At 51.4% G+C, this 16,980-nt stretch overlaps 2 protein-coding genes across 9 annotated transcripts; one reads left to right on the top strand and one right to left on the bottom strand.

The window, feature by feature from the left end:
- Nucleotides 1–204: 204 nt before the first annotated feature.
- On the bottom strand, nt 205–15,870 carry SLC22A7 (solute carrier family 22 member 7). 4 transcript variants are annotated; one of them, XM_033103523.1, is made up of 11 exons: nt 15,410–15,870; nt 14,673–14,776; nt 14,390–14,544; nt 14,097–14,265; nt 12,976–13,099; nt 12,549–12,658; nt 11,890–12,104; nt 11,612–11,720; nt 10,666–10,872; nt 4,817–4,907; nt 205–481 (listed from the first exon to the last, which is right to left on the bottom strand). In XM_033103523.1, exons 1-10 carry the CDS (start codon nt 15,800–15,802, stop codon nt 4,835–4,837), a joined length of 1,659 nt encoding a protein of 552 aa, XP_032959414.1. In that variant the 5' UTR covers nt 15,803–15,870; the 3' UTR covers nt 205–481; nt 4,817–4,834. The 4 variants fall into 4 exon arrangements, with proteins under 4 accessions (XP_032959414.1, XP_032959413.1, XP_032959416.1 ...); XM_033103525.1 differs by lacking the exon at nt 205–481 and having other exon boundaries at nt 3,648–4,907; nt 15,410–15,541; nt 15,776–15,853; XM_033103522.1 differs by lacking the exon at nt 205–481 and having other exon boundaries at nt 3,647–4,907.
- Nucleotides 6,456–10,198, top strand: CRIP3 (cysteine rich protein 3). 5 transcript variants are annotated; one of them, XR_004422735.1, is made up of 8 exons: nt 6,456–6,709; nt 6,924–7,018; nt 7,430–7,487; nt 7,581–7,712; nt 8,471–8,542; nt 8,692–8,761; nt 8,856–8,913; nt 9,080–9,160. XR_004422735.1 is itself a non-coding variant. In XM_033103526.1 (8 exons), exons 1-8 carry the CDS (start codon nt 6,667–6,669, stop codon nt 9,139–9,141), a joined length of 615 nt encoding a protein of 204 aa, XP_032959417.1. In that variant the 5' UTR covers nt 6,589–6,666; the 3' UTR covers nt 9,142–10,190. The 5 variants fall into 5 exon arrangements, 4 of the variants coding, with proteins under 4 accessions (XP_032959420.1, XP_032959419.1, XP_032959417.1 ...); XM_033103526.1 differs by having other exon boundaries at nt 6,589–6,709; nt 8,667–8,761; nt 9,080–10,190; XM_033103527.1 differs by having other exon boundaries at nt 6,652–6,709; nt 6,924–6,931; nt 8,667–8,761; nt 9,080–10,193.
- Nucleotides 15,871–16,980: the final 1,110 nt, after the last annotated feature.

Below are 16,980 nucleotides of genomic sequence, written 5' to 3'. Positions count from 1 at the left end.
AAAGGACTCTTCTTGTGTACTGTAAAAAAATTACCTCTCAGACCTTAGTAAGAAGATGAGGAAGTTACTGGTAGTAACCAAGGAGCATTGTCACTATTTATAAGTAAGCTGACCACCAAGTCTCACTCCTCTCTTTTTCTTCTCAGTTTCCAGCACACGGAAACATTTTTTATGCTGCAAATTATTTAGAGGTAGTTACACTTACATACTTTCAGGTGAAATATTTCATTTCCAAGTGATAATTGAGAGGCCAAATACATCTTTGCATGGAAAACCATCTTTTAAAGCTGTTCTTCGTGAGAACACGTTGAAGGCAGCCATGGTGAAAGGTGAAGGACTCCTTTCCTGCAGTCTTGATTGTGAATTAGTCCAGCTGATGCCTCTGAATCACAAAATGTAGCCTACTCAATAGCCCCACGCAGCTAACCACAAGTAGCTCTGCAGAGGGCTCTCAGTAGGTCCATGTGATGACAAGTTGATGCTGGAAAACAAGGCGGAAAAAAGTCAAACAGACTCTGGCAAGAGCCATAAATAATACGTGATTATACAGCAGCGAATCTCTGCAGGTGGGAGGATTAGTGTGTGTTTAAGAAAGAAATTCAGTCTGTTTTGGTTCTGTGTGTATGTTTGTTTTTATTTTTTAAAGTAATATAAACTACAGAAAGTAAAGCTTTCTAGTTGGAGGGGATATTCAGAAGATGGAGTGAGAAAGCGGAAGGATTATGGGTAATGAAGGTAAAGAAACATTATAAAGAGGTAAGGCTGATTTTTTTCATTAACATACCAGAACTGAGTGAAACCTTTCAAAATAGTCATGTAGGAACAAAGTTTTTGATAATGCCTAAAAGTCACAAGCATATGGCATGTACTTGAACATGTCTACAATGATATAAAATGAGTGGAGTTTACAGTTGCCATCAAAATTCACTGCAACGCTAACTTGACACATAATAAGCAGCCATATTTTTAAGGTGCTTTACAGTTTACATAACACTTTCCCACATTCTCTTATTTGCCATATATTTAATGACAGACATAATTGTGTTACCTGCTAATTAAGCTTAATTAGTAAGTTCTTGTGAATTACCGTAATTAGTGGGGCTGCTTTCCTGCCAAAGAAAATTTTCAGTTCTCTTTTTACTTTATTAGTTACCTAGTATTTATAATCAGGATCAGTTTAAATCATATTCCATTTTGTGTAATACACACAGATCCTCCTTATATTAAGAAACAAACTCAAGTCCATACTCCTAGGCAGCTGAGTTTCCCTTGCCTCAGGGCTTGTGTTGTAGCAAAACTCTCAACCCCTACCAGTCCCCTCCTAATCCCATGAAGCCCTCATCTACTCACACTTGAAGGAGACTCGTGTATAACATTTAACATTCATTAGCCAACAGATATTTATTGAGCACTATGTGCCAGAGCTTGAACAAGGCACTGGAAGCAGACACAGTGGTTGGCAAAGCAGCCCTGGTCCCTGCCCTCATGGAGCACACTGACTCCTGGGGTAGATGAAGCCTAGATTGGGGTGAGGGAGGGGGGTAGGAAGTCGGCAGACCTATTTTACTCTCCCACCAAGCTACAAACCTAGCCTTTATCAGGGTCTCCATTTGCCTTTTTGCCATGTTTGCTTCAGCACTCAGGCAGGGAAAACCAGCTGTCGTAGATTGTACCCCGTTTACACTCCAGCACAGGATGCTGAAGGAGTGAGTGCCTAGGGCCTGTAGCCCGTTATTGAGCAAGTGAGAGGGAGCTGAGGTTAGGCAGGAATTCGTGAGGTGAAGATGTTGAGAAAGGAAGTCTCCAGAAAAGAGATAGAATTTGCAAAGGCCCTGAAACAGAAAAGAGCTTGGCAGCTCATTTAGTGTGGTTGGAGGGGTTGATGCAACAGGTGAAATGACTAGAAGACTGAAAGGTGGAGGGTCCTGGAGCCAAGTTAAAAACTTTATCTTGAAGGCACTAAGAAGCCATGGAAAAGTTTTAATGACATTTCTCTGCCTCTTGTGTCTCAACCCATTATTTACCTGGATTGGCCCTCTTCTCTTCAGGTACAGACGTGCTGTGCAGACTGGTATTCTTTCAGACTGAAACACACAGTCAGCTTAGCAGAAACCATGCTTAGTAGCACAGAGTGGAAAGAGTATGAGTTCTAGATCAGAATGCTTGGGTCTGTATGACATTGAACACATTTCTTAACCTCTCCAAGCCACTTGCCTTTTCTGTACAATTGGTAATGTAACATTTAAACCCCTCATCAGGTTGTTGCAGATCAGAAATAACAAGTATAGTGCCTGACTAACACTGGCACTCCACAGATGGGAGCTATCACTATTTAATGCTTTCTTGTTAACACATATTTCAAACTCCTCTTTGGGAGTGAAATCACAGAATCATATATTGTCAAATTGTGGCGAAACCTTAAAGGTCTGTCTGTCTCTATATGATGCTTACATCCCTTCTACAACACTGAAGTTTAGTTGGTTTGTTGTCCAATATTACTTATAACATCCAGAGGCAGGAAACTCACTACTGTCTAAAGCAGCCGTTCCATGTTTGGGCTGGATTACAAAGTTCTTTTCTTGGACTCAATCCAAATCTGCTTTCCTGTACCTCTCACCTGAGACCCCTCTAGCCAGAAGGCTCAGTAATGCCCCTAAAGCCTCTTCCACGTGAGAGCCTCCAGATGCTTGTGGGAATTCTATCCGTCACCACTCACCTAGAGTTGAAAAGCTTTCTTCTTGCCTAACGACAACAACAAAGGGGTCCATTCATCAAGAAAACACAACAATCCTAAAACATACATGTACCTAACAATAGAACTTAAAAACATGAAGTAAAAGATTTTAATAATAGTAACAACAACTAGCATTTACTGAGCACCTACCCTATACCTGGCGCTATCGATACACAGATAAGTCAGTCAATCCTGTCAATTGAAGAAAGTCAGAAAAGTAAAAATAACTTTACAGATACTGAGACAAAGATCTGTGCAGGAAAAAGCAGGGGGTGGGGGTCAATTATCTTTATGAAAGGGAACAATTATCTTTATGAAAGTATGAAAGAGGGGCCTGCCTCTTATAAGAGACGACACAAACTGCACCGACAATTGAATAGGTAATTCAGTAGGCCCCCCCTTATCCGCAGTTCCGCCTTCCGGGTTTAAGTTACCCACAGTCAACTATGGCAGTCTGAAATACTAAATAAAAAATTCCAGAAATAAACAATTCTTAAGTTTTAAATTGTGCACTGTTCTGAGTAGTGTACTGAAATCTCGTGCAGTCCCACTCCATCCGGCCTGGGACGTGAATCATCCCTTTCTGCAGCACAGCCACGCCACAGAAGGCCAGCCCACCTGTTAGTCAGCGAGCCGTCTCAGTTATTAGATCAACTGTTGCTGTATCACAGTGTTGGTGTTCAAGTAATCCTTATTATACTTATATTGTTATAATTGTTCTATTATTGGTTATTGTTACTCTCTTGCTGTATCTAATTTACAAATTAAACTTTATCATAGGTAATGTATATATAGGAAAAACCATAGTATATACAGGGTTCAGTACTATCCATGGTTTCAGGCATCCACTGGGGGTCTTGGAACACATCCCCTGTGCATAAGGGGGGGGACTACTGTACCCACACTCAACTGGACTTATCTATTTGTGGTATTTGTAATAATAGTATTTTAGAGGTTTAGTCACACAAAGTATTTAAAACAGCCACTGTCAGTAACTGCAAATGCATTCCTACAAGAAAGGTTAATGATGCCCGTTAGCATTCTTTACAAAGCCTCTTTTAGAGCCAGAATAACGGAAACCAGGCAAGAAAGAAGAGTGGAAATATTGTGATTTGCTGTAACTGCAAATGGATAACAAATATTGGAAAGAAGGGGCCTCAACTTTCCTAGGAACTGAAATAGAAGAGATGAGGCAAACTGTGTTTGTCATGGCCATAAAAACAGGAAGGCCACAGAAGATGGGGAGCAATAAAGCATTCGTCTCCCTGACTTACAGCAAGTTGTATAAAAGCAGCATGATATCACACTCTGATGCCTGTTTCTTCTATGGGGCCCCATGCTGGATGCTGGGTAAAGATGGCCAGCTGGGAGGCTGAGGCCAGTGCACAATGTGATCCGACACAGGAAGAGCTCAGGAATTTGGGGAAAGCATTATCTGATGTGCCCTGGAAATGCCAAGCATATTAGATCGTTGGTCAGATGAAGCTAGCAGCCCTTCCTAAAGGAGGCAGTATATGTAAGAATAAATACAACATGAAGTCTTCCCAACCTCCCGAAGTAGGGCCTTCTCCATGAGAGCCAAAGAGAACAAAGGCAGTGAACCTCCAGCTGCCTTCTTCATGAAGAAACAAATGAGAGAAGCAGAAACACGAGAGTAAAATATCAGTGGAGACTAAAACTAATACTTTTCAAGTTTGTTAAAGAAGAATCCCTTGAAGGAACAGTTATAAAACTAAGAACCTTGACATATTACCCAAAACAAATAATGAAATTGTGTAGAAAAGATTCTTTCACAATGAGTAAGCTTCCACCGTTAAAGGATAGGAGGATGAAGCAAGTGTTATAAGCAAAAGGTACTGATGAAGCAAGTGAGGAAACAGGAGTGTTGAGTGGAAGTTTGTAGACACCAGTCCCATCCCCACCGCCCAGGGGAGGGGACCGAAGTCCAGAGAGTCTCGGAATCCAGACACGCAGCAAGGACTCCTTTCCCAGCAGGGCACAGCACTGCAGCCCAGGGATGAGTTCAGCACACACACTCCTGCAGCCCTTTCTGAACTGACTTTACAGAGTAGAGGAACTTACTCCAGAAAAATCTTCATTTCACCATGAATCTTCATCAAGGGATTGTCTCCTGTGCTGGGGCACTGGCACAAGCCCCCATTTGCTGGGCTGCCTTAAAAAACAAAGTAGTTCCCTTCAGGCATTATTATTATTACCATCGTCGTCATTATTACTGAGACATTATCCATTATCAAGACATGCACATACCGTAACGTTTACCCTTTTAAGGTATACAATTCATTGATTTTTGGTATAGTCAGAAGAAACTATCACCAGTATCTAATTCCAGATCATTTCATCTCCTCATAAAGAAACTTCATATCCATATTCCCAATTGCCTGTCCCCAAAACCCCTAGCAACCACTAATCTACTTTGTGAGTTTCCCTATTCTGGACATTTCATGTAAATGGAATCATACATATGTGGTGTTATGTGTATGGTTTCTTTCACTTAACTGTTTTTATGGTTCATCCATGTTACAGCATGTTATCAGTACTTCGTTCCTTTTTATGGCTGAATAATATTCTATTATGGTTATACCACAATTTGTTTATCAGTTGATGGACTTTGGGTTGTTTCCACCTTTTAGCTATTGTGAATATTGGTACTATTATGAATATTCATGTACAAGTTATTTTTTGTGGACAAATGCTTTCATTTCTGTTGGGTATATACCTAGGAGTGCAATTACTGGATCACGTGGTAACTCTACGTTTAACCTTTTGAGGAACTGCCAGACTGCTTTCAAAGGGCTGAACTATTTTATATTTCCATCAACAGTGTATGAGGGATCCAGTTTTGCTACATCCTCACTAACACTTGTTATTACTTACTGTTTTATTATAGCTATTCTAGTAGGTGTAAAATGCTATCTCATGTGGTTCTGATTTTCATGTCCCCAATGACTAAGATGTTGAGCATCTTTTCATGTGCTTGTTGGCCATTTTTATATCTTCTTTGGAAAACTGTCTATTTAAATTATTTGCCCATTTTTAAATATATATTCGGGTTATTAGACACTTATCAGGTATATGTTTGCAAGTATTTTCTCTCATTCTGTGGGTTTAAATTTTTGAAGTGTCCTTTGAAGCACAGCTGAGCTACTTTTAACAAATATTAAAACCTCTTAAATTAGGAATATGAATTGGTGTCTGAATTATACTTTTAAATTTAATAAGCATTATGATTTTACAAGCACTGTTCGCAGATCACACTTTGAGGCTTCCAAACTAAGAGTCTTGAGTTCATTATGATAGCTATTGCTTTTATATCATCTATATGCCAGGTGCTGTTTAGGCATTCCGCATGTATTACCTAATTCTCACAACAATCCCATGAGTAGAGACTTGTCATATGCATTGTACAGATAAGAAAATGGAGGCAGAGGGAGGTTGAGGAATTTGCCTGAAGCCCAAGAGTAAGTAGCAGAGATGGGCTCCAGATTCCGTTGCTCTTAACCACCTGCGAGACTGCCAAGGTGGAATTAAACCATTTCAAAGAATGTCTAACCCCTCACTTTGGGTTTGAAATAACAGTGCACTATGGATATTTTCCCTCTCCTTATCAAGCCAGAAACTAGTACCGCCCCTCCAGGTGTCTTCACTGGTCCCTCCCCGCCCTGCCAGTGTGGCTTCAGTACACTCTGTCCAAACTCGTCAGAGGCTTTAGTGTTTACAAGTAGATGCGAAGTCGCCTGCGTCCCCCAGGTGGAGCAGGGCTAAATTTCTGGCGACCAATGGGCATCCAGGAGCAGCGAATTCAGCCCAATGAGGCTCACAGCTGAGCCGTGGGCGGAGCCAGTAGAGAGGGCGGGAACGGGGTCCCCCGGCGCTGCCTACTGTGTGCAGCACCGGCTGCACCGAGCGGAGCCATGAGTTGGACCTGCCCGCGTTGCCAGCAACCTGTTTTCTTCGGTGAGGCCCGGGCTGAGGAGGGGGAGAAGATGGGGCTCGTGTGAGCCGCTGGGTTCCCTGAGGACGCGCGGAGCTGGCCGTGGTGTGGTCCCAGGCTCCCTTTGCACCTGTGGGGCGCGTGACACTCAGGCGGGATGGGCGGGGCTGGGGGGGAGGAGGGTGCCTGCTGCTTGGCTTGGCGCCCCGCAGCCTGGTTCCACCTTGTTCCCCACAGCGGAGAAGGTGAGTTCCCTGGGCAAGAACTGGCACCCCTTCTGCCTGAAATGTGAGCGTTGCCACAGTGTCCTGTCCCCAGGAGGGCATGCGGAGGTGAGACCTGGCCAGAGCCCGTACCCCCTGTGTCTGTCTCTGTCCCCCAGGCACCAGCTCAGTTGCAGCCTGGAGGCCCACGAAAGGCAACCTTAGTAGCCCACTCCCAAGACCACCTATCTGATGGGCCCCACACCAGCCAAGATTTGGGAAGCCTGCGTTGTGCGGGTGGACCCTGTGCCTTTGGAGGGGGCGGAGAGGGCAGCACCACTGCTCCCTGACCTGCTCTTGCCCTGTCTCCCTGACCGCAGTGGCAATTCTGGCACGCCAGCCCACCCCTGATCCTTCCCAGCCCCATCTGCCCAGGCCAGTGGACAGACACCTGGCAGTCTGTCTGGGGGGAAGGCCCATGGGGCACAGGACAGGCCCCCCTTGGCCCCTAGCGACCCCCTTTCCTCTGCTTGCGCCCAGCACAACGGGAGGCCATATTGCCACAAGCCATGCTATGGGGCTCTCTTTGGACCCAGGGGTAAGTACCAGCCTGGAAGGGGACTGGGGCAGCAGAACTCTCCCTGTGGCTGGGAGCTGGGCACAAGCCTGACCTCCCCTCCGCTCTCTGCAGGGGTAAACATTGGTGGTGTGGGCTCCTACCTCTACAACTCCCCCACTCCGACTCGTGCCAGCACCACGCCCCTCAGCCCCAGCAGCTTCAGCCCCCCCAGGCCCCGGACTGGCCTCCCCCAGGGCAAGAAAAGTAAGTGAGGCTGGGCACCAGCTACCCCTCCTCCCGACCTTTCCCCAGGCTGAAGGGGGGGGGAAGGAGGATCGGGTGACAATCCCCTACACAGTCCAGTGCCTAACTTTCTTACAATTTTGTGCGTGGCAAAATCTTCGCTTACCCGTGACCCCTTTTTTGATGTTCCCTCATGTCAGTGGCTGAGTTCAGAGGTAAATTGGGCAGATGACATTACCACCCCCCATGTTACTGGTGAGGAGACTAAGGTCCAGAGAGGGCAAGTGACCTTGTGCCATCACAGCTAGTCAGAGGCAGAGCTGGCCTAGAACTCAGCCTTCTCCCAGGCCAAGGCCACAGAAGGAATGACTTAGGAGTGAGGGGTCATTGAGATGGGCCAGCCCCCCACATTCTTCCACTTCTCCCATCCCTCTGTTCCTTCCTCCCGTCCCCTGCAGTGGGCAATGACACCATGCTCCCCAACACCTGACACCCCTGCCCTGGGCATCTCCTGTATCAGCTCAGGTTTCCTGAGGATTAGGTTGCTGACAGGGTTGGGCTGGTGGGCTGAACCCCTGGGAGGATGAGAAGGAAGCAGGTGGTCCCTCCTGTAGATAGAGATGGGCCCGGGGACTCCGCTGTGCCTGGGAGACATATTCATGCCACCTGGGTGGGAGGCCAGGCGAGCATGGTATTGGGAGAGGACAGTGCCATACGCAGGCTCATACTGAGGGGCCCTACTTAGGCCTGGCCCCCACGTCAGCCTCTGCCCCCCAAAGGTCCTCCCCACACGAAGATGTTCACTGGGGAGACCTCGCTGTGTCCCGGCTGTGAGGAACCTGTCTATTTTGGTAAGTGATGAGGGAAAGCTGGGGGAGGGGAGTGCAGGATGGCCATCCAAGGGCAGGAAGGTGGTGCCAGGCAGGTGGGTCTCCGTGCCCTGCCCCTAGGACTACTACCTCTCTCCACCCCCAGCTGAGAAGGTGATGTCTTTGGGCAGAAATTGGCACCGACCCTGTCTGAGGTGCCAGCGCTGCCGGAAGACCCTGACTCCTGGGAGTCATGCTGAGGTGAGCAGGGAAGGAATGGGTGGTTATGTTGGGAGGAGGATAGAGATGGGAAAAGAGCCAAGCTGAAAGGGCTCTCTTTCTCTCTGTGTCCCAGCATGACGGCGTCCCCTACTGCCACATTCCCTGCTACGGCTACCTGTTTGGCCCCAAAGGTGGGCAGCCCCACCCCAGACACTGGGCCTAAAGTATGGCATGTGGGTCTGTGTGGACAACTTCCCCTGTACTCAGACATACCCCAGGTCCCTCCCACTTCCCTCCAGCCCTCAGCCCAGCACCCCCCAGTCCCGAGGCCCTTGGTGATGGGGCTTTCTCCCTCAGGTGTGAACATTGGTGATGTGGGCTGCTACATCTATGACCCCGTGGAGATCAAATCCGAATGAGATATTCACAGAAGAGGACAACCTAACTTAGGCCTCCCACCCTCCCTCCATGGTCCAATGGGAGCTACAGAATTCTCCAGTCCCATGGAGGTGGGAAAAGGTAGAATTCTGGCTGCCTGGGCCTCAGCTCCATGTAGACCAGAAAGTCTACACTTTCTCTGTGAATTCCTCCCTTTCCCTTTCCTATCTGGTCATGGGACTCCGCCACCCCGTGTTGAAGGGTAGCCTCCTGGCCTTCCCAATCGCTTTCCCCACCAAATTCTGTAACTTCAAGGTAATCATAAAACTTGCATTTATTCTGGTTTCTCCAATAAAAATGTTGGCTCCCATGCCTTCAACTCTTCTTTGCGCATGAGGCCTAGACAGTGTGTTGGAGGGTGGGGAGTGGGAGTGTGGGGGTGAGGGATGCATTACCCGCAAAGTGCCAGTGAGGGAGCAGGCCAGCCAGGGAGCAACGAGCACTATTCGCCTGGTCCCCTGGCCCTGGCATTGGGCCGCCCCCAGCACCACACGTGGAACAGCGTGCCCACCAGCTCTGTTGGTACCAGAAGTCATCATCAGACAGTCCCTCCTTTAGCACCATCTCTGGAAGCCCCTTATTCAGCATCTCATTGAGCATGACAACAGATAGATCCTGCAGTGAGGTCTGTTAAGAGGTTTCAGTATCCATTTGAGAGAGAAACAGACTGAGGCCCGAAGAGGGAAAGCCACAGGCCCAAGGTCACACAGCAAATCGGTGGCAAAGCTGGGATCAGAAGCCAGGGCCAGAGTTCAGTGGCTTCCCATCCAGGGCTCGTCCCACAGCTCCATGCTGCTGCCCCAACCCAAGGGGCACTTTTATGTACAGAATTGCCCCAGCCATGAAAGGGGTGCCAGAATTCTCCAGCAGCCCATTCATTCTAGGAAGTCACCCTATTGCTGCTGGAGGCTGGATGAGCACAGAGAGGGGCATTGGTGGCAACTCCTGCCCCAGGCAGGGGGCTCAACGCCCCCATCCCCGGTCACAGGGCCTGCCTTCTGCTCTCCCAGCCCCTGAGGCAGAACTTCTGTGGAGGGCCTGTCCCTGATCCCACTCAGTCGTGGACCTGCTTCATGGGTATCTCTTCCTCCTCAAGATTGGATGGGGCACTGGAGAGGAAGGAATCATGAGCAGTGGTTTAGCCCCAAGCCTACCCCCTCTGCCTGCCCCATCAGGGCTGGCCTAGGGCTTCTCCAACTCCTCGTATACAAACACATGTACTCCCTCCCACAAGTGACCCCCACGCATTTGTACACATGCCTGATTTGCAGGCGTACCTGAGTGGACGCACATCCACCTTTTCCTGACAATCTTGGGTACTTCGGTATCCACACACACGGATTCATGTACCCTTTTATACATGCAGTTTACATACCTCAGGTCACGTACCCATGCTCACGCACATTCATGCACCAGATCCACACATGCAGACATGTCTTCCTCTCTGAGTCCTACCTAGAGTGTTTGGTACCTGAGCACCCATATCCACATGCATATGCACACACCTCTTCCTCTCCACATCCTGGATGGTCTCCGGTAGCTGTGCATGCCTTGTCTCTGGCAGCAGCAGGGCAGTGCAGGCACCCAGCAGGGCAATCCCCCCGTAAGTGAGCTTGGGCAGTGGCAGCCATACTCCATCCAACAAGGTCGCCAGTGGAGCCAAAGAGCCTCCCAGCCGGCCCATCAGTGCAGTCAGCCCCAACCCTGTCTGTCTGTTCAGAGAAAGGATGGAGGAGGGGGTTAGTGCTCACACTTATTTGGGGGTCATGCCTCACAGGGCTTCCCCCTTGGACTAGCCGGCCTTGATACCCCCTTTTCTCCCCAGACAACTAAGAAAGCTGGGGCTTCTTTCAGGTGGTCTTCCCACACATCCCCGGATGCGGGGCCCCCAATCCAGCACCCAGCAGGGGATGGGCCCCCATTCTGACAGAGTACCAATCAGGTATCACCGAAGGAAAAGAAATGCCACCAGAAAGCAGATGGGGAAAGAGTAATGTGGAAGGAAGAGGGTCAGCACTCATACAGACCCTGCCATGTTGTAAGAGGACATGCAAAGCTTTCTAATCATACCCTGCTGCCTACAAGTCTCCTCCCCACCTACCAACAGCCAGCTGAAAGGGCCGCAGGCCTTCTGTCCAGAGACAACCCCCATGGCAGCTCTGCCTGGGCGGTAGGGATGGGATGGGTAGATGGGGCTTTTTGCAACTGTTCTCTCTTAAAAGAGACTCAGAGAAGTTGTCTGACCTCGCTAAGGGTCACTTAGAAAATTAGATACAATGCCCAGCCTTCTCCCAGACTGAGGCTGAGGCTCTGATTAGCTCTGTATTCTGGGTGCGGTGCAAGAATTCGGTGAGAGGGACTGGGGTGCAGTGTGTGTGGGGGGGGGGCTGGTAGATCTGACTAACAAACCCTCTCCCCAGGTGCTTTGCCTGGGACCCAGGCTCCCCTCACCTGAGCACAGTAGGGTACAACTCCGTCGTGAACAGGTAGACAGTGGTGAAGGAAGATTCAGAACAACCTTTCCCTATCACCTCCAGGGCGGTGCTCCAGGAGGCCATCTCTGAAGGGAAAAGGGGGTTCAGGATAGGAGGTGCAGCCTCCGAAGAGGGCGGGACTCAATGGCCTTGAGTCGGGGCTTCCGGGAAAGGGTAGAGGTTCTAGGCCAGGAGGCGGGGCCTCTTGGAGGAGGCGGGGCCTCTTGGAGGGGACGGGTCCGGGGCGGGGCTCACCGGAGGACAGCAGCAGCCTGCCGCCCAGGGTGAGGGCAGTGCCCAGCAGCGTCCCCGCCTGCGTGAGGCGGCGTCCGGCGTAGCGCACCGACAGGTAGACGAGCAGCTTGGCGGGCAGCTCCACGGCTCCGAATAGCAGCTGTGTCAGGTACACGTTCAGCCCCAGCCCAGACACGTTCAGGCTCAGGCCGTAATAGGCAAAGTTCACTGCAAACCTGAAGGGGGTCGCGGTGCCACTTAGGGGCCTCCTTCCCACCCCCTTGTCCTCTCAGGGATCCCTGGCCTTGTATAGGGACCACCTCCCCCTTCTCCAGAGCCCGCTGCCCATGACTTCCTGTCCCCATAGACCCCCCTGAGTGTGCAGCACGTGCCAGTGGCCAAAGCGCCTTTACCGCATCTTCACAGCAGCCCCGTGAGGTAGAACCTAACAGCCTCCGTTTTACAGAAGGGACACTGAGGCTCGGGTGGGAGATGACCTGTCTAAGGTCTCACACTCAGCAAGTGTCTCTGATGCTTGCTCCATCTTCTGACCTTCCAGAGCCCCACCCCCGACCCTTCACCCAGCCCCCACCCCCACCTTTGTACCTCTCACACTCAGCACCTTCCTGGAGTCACCCCTCCCTCCGCCCACCCCCCCAGGCCCGGAGCAGCCTCCTCACCACACCACCACGCAGCACAGTGAGATGTGTCGGAGCCGGGGTGTCCGTAACAGGTCTAGGTACGAAGGTCTTTGGACCACCCGCTCCCCAGCGGCCACTTTGCTCAGGGTCTGATGGGAGGGGAGGAGAGTTTGTGACATGGAGTTGATTCTGTGGTCTCAGCAAAGCGCATTGCTCTCTGTGGGTCTCTATTCCTCCCTTCTGCAGTATGGGGTTGGGGAGATGCACAGGGAGCTGAGTAGGGTAAGCAGAGTCAAGGCTGTGGCCCAGAAGAGCCAGGCAGGACATCCTGGGGGAACTCTCCACTGAGGCAGGGAGCTTTTCTTGCATGCACAGTGGGCCCCAGGAAGGGGGTGCTTGACACATGTCACCATCATTTACATACACACACGCACTTACATGCACTCACACACTCATTCACTCTCACCTCCAGGCTCAGGCTGTCCTCACCCATAGGCCGTCCATTGAGCTTGGCACAGCAGAGCAGGTACCTGCGGGCCTCCTCCACACGGCCCTGGGTCAAAAGCCAGCGTGCAGACTCAGGCACCCACCTGGGGAACAGCAGGAGGCCCTTTACTCAGCCAGCGCTCTAAGCCGTGTCTCCCTCCTGGGCACACCAGTCTTTCAACCTCCAGATTCTTACTCACGCAGTCCCCTCAGCATGGAAGTTCTTCCAAAGCCCTCCTCCCCTGATTCATCCTTTAAGGCAGGGGTGTCCAAACTGCGGCCCACGGGCCAACTGCAGTCCGCAATTCATTGTTAATAGGCCCGCAGCAAATTCCAAAAATATATTTAGTTTTCTTAAATAAACCAGGTGAGGCAATACGTACTTCACCTCGAGTGAGTGGCCCGGCTGTTTGTGTGTTTTACCGCATATGGCCCTTGGTGAAAACCGTTGAAAACAGTTTGGACACCCCTGCTTTAAGGCCTAATGTAAAAGCCACATTTTCCCACCCTTCTTTGCCTAGGCCTAGGTCCTCCATAGCCTGGGAGGCCCTTCTCTTCTCTACTGAATTGGTCTGATCCCCAAGACTCCAGAACCAGCTACCCACTTCCCCCACAGGTAACAGGAGGGCATAGGGTGAAGGACAGACAGACATACAGACATACCCAAAGGGGTCATCCAAAGCCAGTTCATTTGGGAGTGGGCAGGGAAATGCCCACGCTGCCTGGCCTTCCACCCTCCTGCGTGTTCGTCCTACCCGTGTGCTGACCCTGTCCTTACCCCCGTCCTGCAGAGTGCCAGCCTTAGGTCGTGCCCGGCTCTGTCTCTCATGGCGCTCATGGGTCCATCCCCCTCTGTCCTGAACCTGCCTTTGGATTATGGTCTCTGTCACTCACCATCTCTCACCGATTCTGTCTCTGTCTCTCCATCTCTCTCTCTCCCTATTTTGTTCTCTGTTTCTCTGCATCTCATGGATCTCTCTCTCTCATTAAATGTTTCTCTTTCTCTTCGTCTCAGTCTCTCTGTCTTCAAATCTCAGCCTCTGATTAATGCTATCTCTGGCTTCCTGTGCCTCCCACTCCCCAGCTCCCCACAGGTCTCACCAGAGGCTGACGATGCCTGGCACACAAGGCAGGGTGACAGCCACCAGAAGCCATCGCCAGTCCCGTATCAGGTACCCGACCAGTGCCAGCAGCATCACGCCCACTGACCAGAAGCTGCTGCTCAGGACACCTGCCACGGTGCGGTGTTCCACGTCCAGCCACTCCATCTCTGGGCCCACAGCAGGGGCCGGAGACAGAAAGACAGTGAGCAAGGGCCAATTGGGCTCCATCTCACCCTTGACAATTGCCTCCCTCCAACCCTCTGGGCCCTGCCCTTCCTTTGCCTGCCTCACCCAGTGTTATCACAATGATGGTGAAGCCAGACAGGGCTGTGCCAGTGAGGGTACGGGTGATGACAAACATGACGTAGCTGACAGAGGCTGCAGACGCCAGACCCATCACCAGGGTACTCACATAGGACACCAGCAGCAGACGGCGCCGCCCAAACCTGCATAGGTGTCATGCAGGGTCAGCTCCCTGTAGAGGGGAGGTCCCAAGACAGAGGTAGACCAGGCTCAGACCCCAGCTAGTGGGAGGGGGTTCCCACTTCCGTATTGACCCCCCACCTCACCCTACCTGTCAGATAGGTATCCGAAGGCCACAGCCCCCACCAGCACACCAGCGAAGAATAAGGTGGAAGTGACTCTGTTTAGTCCTTTCCGCTCACACACCAGGTCCCACTGCAGGGAAAGGCAAGGAGGGGCCTCCCATGGGCACAGGCCCCTCTCCAGCTGCCAGCAAACCCTCTTCTCCATACCCTGGGACCTTCTCAGGTCAAGTGTGCCATCCTGGCACCTCTGTGTCAGATAACAAACCCTCGACCGTGCACCCCAGCTTGGGAGTGGGAGACTTTGGCCTCGCCCAGCCCTGCAGCCTCTGCTTCTTCCCATGGAGGCTTTGACGTGATGGCAGGAGTCCTGTTCCTCTCCAGAAAGACTCTGACCCCACCTGCACTCACCTCCAGATGGATTATGTAAATCCCAGACGTGGGGCCCAAAAGAGGAGGGAAGGGAAGGAGGCCTCTATTGTTTCTCCACCTCTTACTGTAGAAACAGCCTTCTCAGCTCTGGCCCCAACTCCCTGGAGCCGTCTCAGCCCTTCCCTGCCTTAGTCACCTCCCAATTAATAGTAGCAGTTCCTGTGTATGGGCTCCTTACTACAAGCTCAGTGCTTAAATTCATAGACCCCATCTACAGATGGGTAGACTGAGACTCGAGAGGTAAAGTAATGTGTCTACTGCGCACATAGAAATCACCCCAGGCAATGGCAGGCCCATCCCACTCACGTGTCCCCCAGCCTCCTGGCTCAGGTACCTCAGTTGCAATAGTGGAGGAGAACTCCGAGCGGTCATACTCCCAGCCCTGAGGGCAGGGCACGGTGGAGGGCTCACCCTGCAGCTCCTCAGGACTCTGCCCCTCTCCCTGCAACGTAGTGTTGTGGGGAGCCTGGGGGTGGGTGAAGCGGAGGCAGGAGCTGAGTGTGCCATCAGGCTCCTGGGGAAGGTAGCCCTCCAGCCATGCGTCCTGGTGGCTGAAGTTGGCAGGGGTGCCAGGCAGGGCACAACGGTGGGCAGGCACAGCAGCCAGGAAGATGGGCAGGAGGAACTGCATGGGCATTATCAAGCGGGGCAAGGCCAACAGAAACACGTTCCTCACTTGGAAGAACCCAAAGCCGCCCACCTGATCTAGCAGCTCCTCGAATCCCATGCTGCCTACCCACCAACCGTCCCCAGAGCAGGCTCCCTCTGCACAATTCAATCCACTGACCACTTGGACCCTTGGACTCTGGAGGCGTCTGCGGCTAGACGGATGGGCGGAGAGCCTGCAGCCAGAATCCAGCCCACAGGGGCTGGCCCAGGACTGGGCCCTCCCCAGCCACCCAAGTCTCCAGGGATCCATGCCTGTCAGGGAGGGGCTGCCATCCATTCAAAGATCACTGACTCTGCCTCTCTGGGACTTGCATATTAGTGCTCAGGGATGAATTGGGGTAGCCTTGGGCTGCCATGATGGGGTTGCTGGGTGTGTAGGAGGTGAGCCCCTTGTCCCTCGATCAGCAGAGCTCCAAACGTCCCGAGGAGTCCTCCTCGGGCATGGTGCCAGCTCACTCTGGATGCCCTTTGTCCTGTGAAACCCTGGGTCAGCCTTGCCTATTTGCAACCACAGTCTGGCTGGCAGCCTAGGATTCAAAAGTAGGTGAAGGGTTCTTTCTGCTGAGCCACGACGCCTCTCTGTACCCTTAGGTCCCCACCTGGAGCGTACGCCCTGGCCTAAGACACATCCGGAACCACACTGGGCACCCTGGCCGATCTGGAGATCCCAGACCCATCACCCTCCCACTTAGTCACTCAGGAGCTCATCCCATCCATACCATCCCTCCTGCTTGCCCGCACCCCTATTCTCAGGAGCTTCTTCGATCCCCACCCCTGAAGGTGTGGGTAGGGAAGGAAAGAGGTTGCCAAGGTCCTGCCATAGGTACCTGCAATGCCTGAGATTCAGGATTTGTCTGACCTTCCTCACTCAATTCTCACTCCTGGTCCCTGCAGCAAAAGCACAGCGGAAGCCAGCCATGGCAGGTTTATTCTGATCTGATTCTCCAAACGCTGGGTTGGCAGAGCTGGGAGCTTGTCAAATTCTGTTCCAAAGGCTCCAGATTTCTAAGCAAATAGGCTTCTAAGGGTCCCACACTTTTTAACAAGCTTGAGAACCACTCATTTAATCCAGCCCCTACTTTGAACAGATGAGGAAATAGAGATGTGTGCCTCGCTGAGTTCACACAGTGATCCAGCCGCAGAACTGAAGAGGGGACCAGGACCCCTAACTCTAGCCCCGACCTTTGACCCAAGCTGCTGAGCTGGACATGTCCCCATCTGCACAAGGCAGCGCTC

This window comes from Rhinolophus ferrumequinum, chromosome 3 (assembly GCF_004115265.2).
Source record: "Rhinolophus ferrumequinum isolate MPI-CBG mRhiFer1 chromosome 3, mRhiFer1_v1.p, whole genome shotgun sequence".
NCBI lineage: Eukaryota > Metazoa > Chordata > Mammalia > Chiroptera > Rhinolophidae > Rhinolophus > Rhinolophus ferrumequinum.
The sequence above is the reverse complement of the archived record's forward strand: the minus strand, read 5'-3'. Positions and strand labels throughout refer to the sequence as shown.

What these genes read in the sequence shown, in the direction of transcription:
- CRIP3 (XM_033103526.1), top strand. Translation starts at nt 6,667, where the DNA reads ATGAGTTGGACCTGCCCGCGTTGCCAGCAACCTGTTTTCTTCG. An exon ending in CCAGCAACCTGTTTTCTTCG is followed by an intron (nt 6,710 to 6,923) that starts GTGAGGCCCGGG and finishes TGTTCCCCACAG; the next exon opens with CGGAGAAGGTGAGTTCCCTG. An exon ending in CCTCCCCCAGGGCAAGAAAA is followed by an intron (nt 7,713 to 8,470) that starts GTAAGTGAGGCT and finishes TGCCCCCCAAAG; the next exon opens with GTCCTCCCCACACGAAGATG.
- SLC22A7 (XM_033103523.1), bottom strand. Translation starts at nt 15,802, where the DNA reads ATGGGATTCGAGGAGCTGCTAGATCAGGTGGGCGGCTTTGGGTTCTTC. An exon ending in CCAGGCATCGTCAGCCTCTG is followed by an intron (nt 13,100 to 14,096) that starts GTGAGACCTGTG and finishes GCTGTTCCCCAG; the next exon opens with GTGGGTGCCTGAGTCTGCAC. An exon ending in CAGGATGTGGAGAGGAAGAG is followed by an intron (nt 4,908 to 10,665) that starts GTGTGTGCATAT and finishes TTGTTTTTTAAG; the next exon opens with GCAGCCCAGCAAATGGGGGC.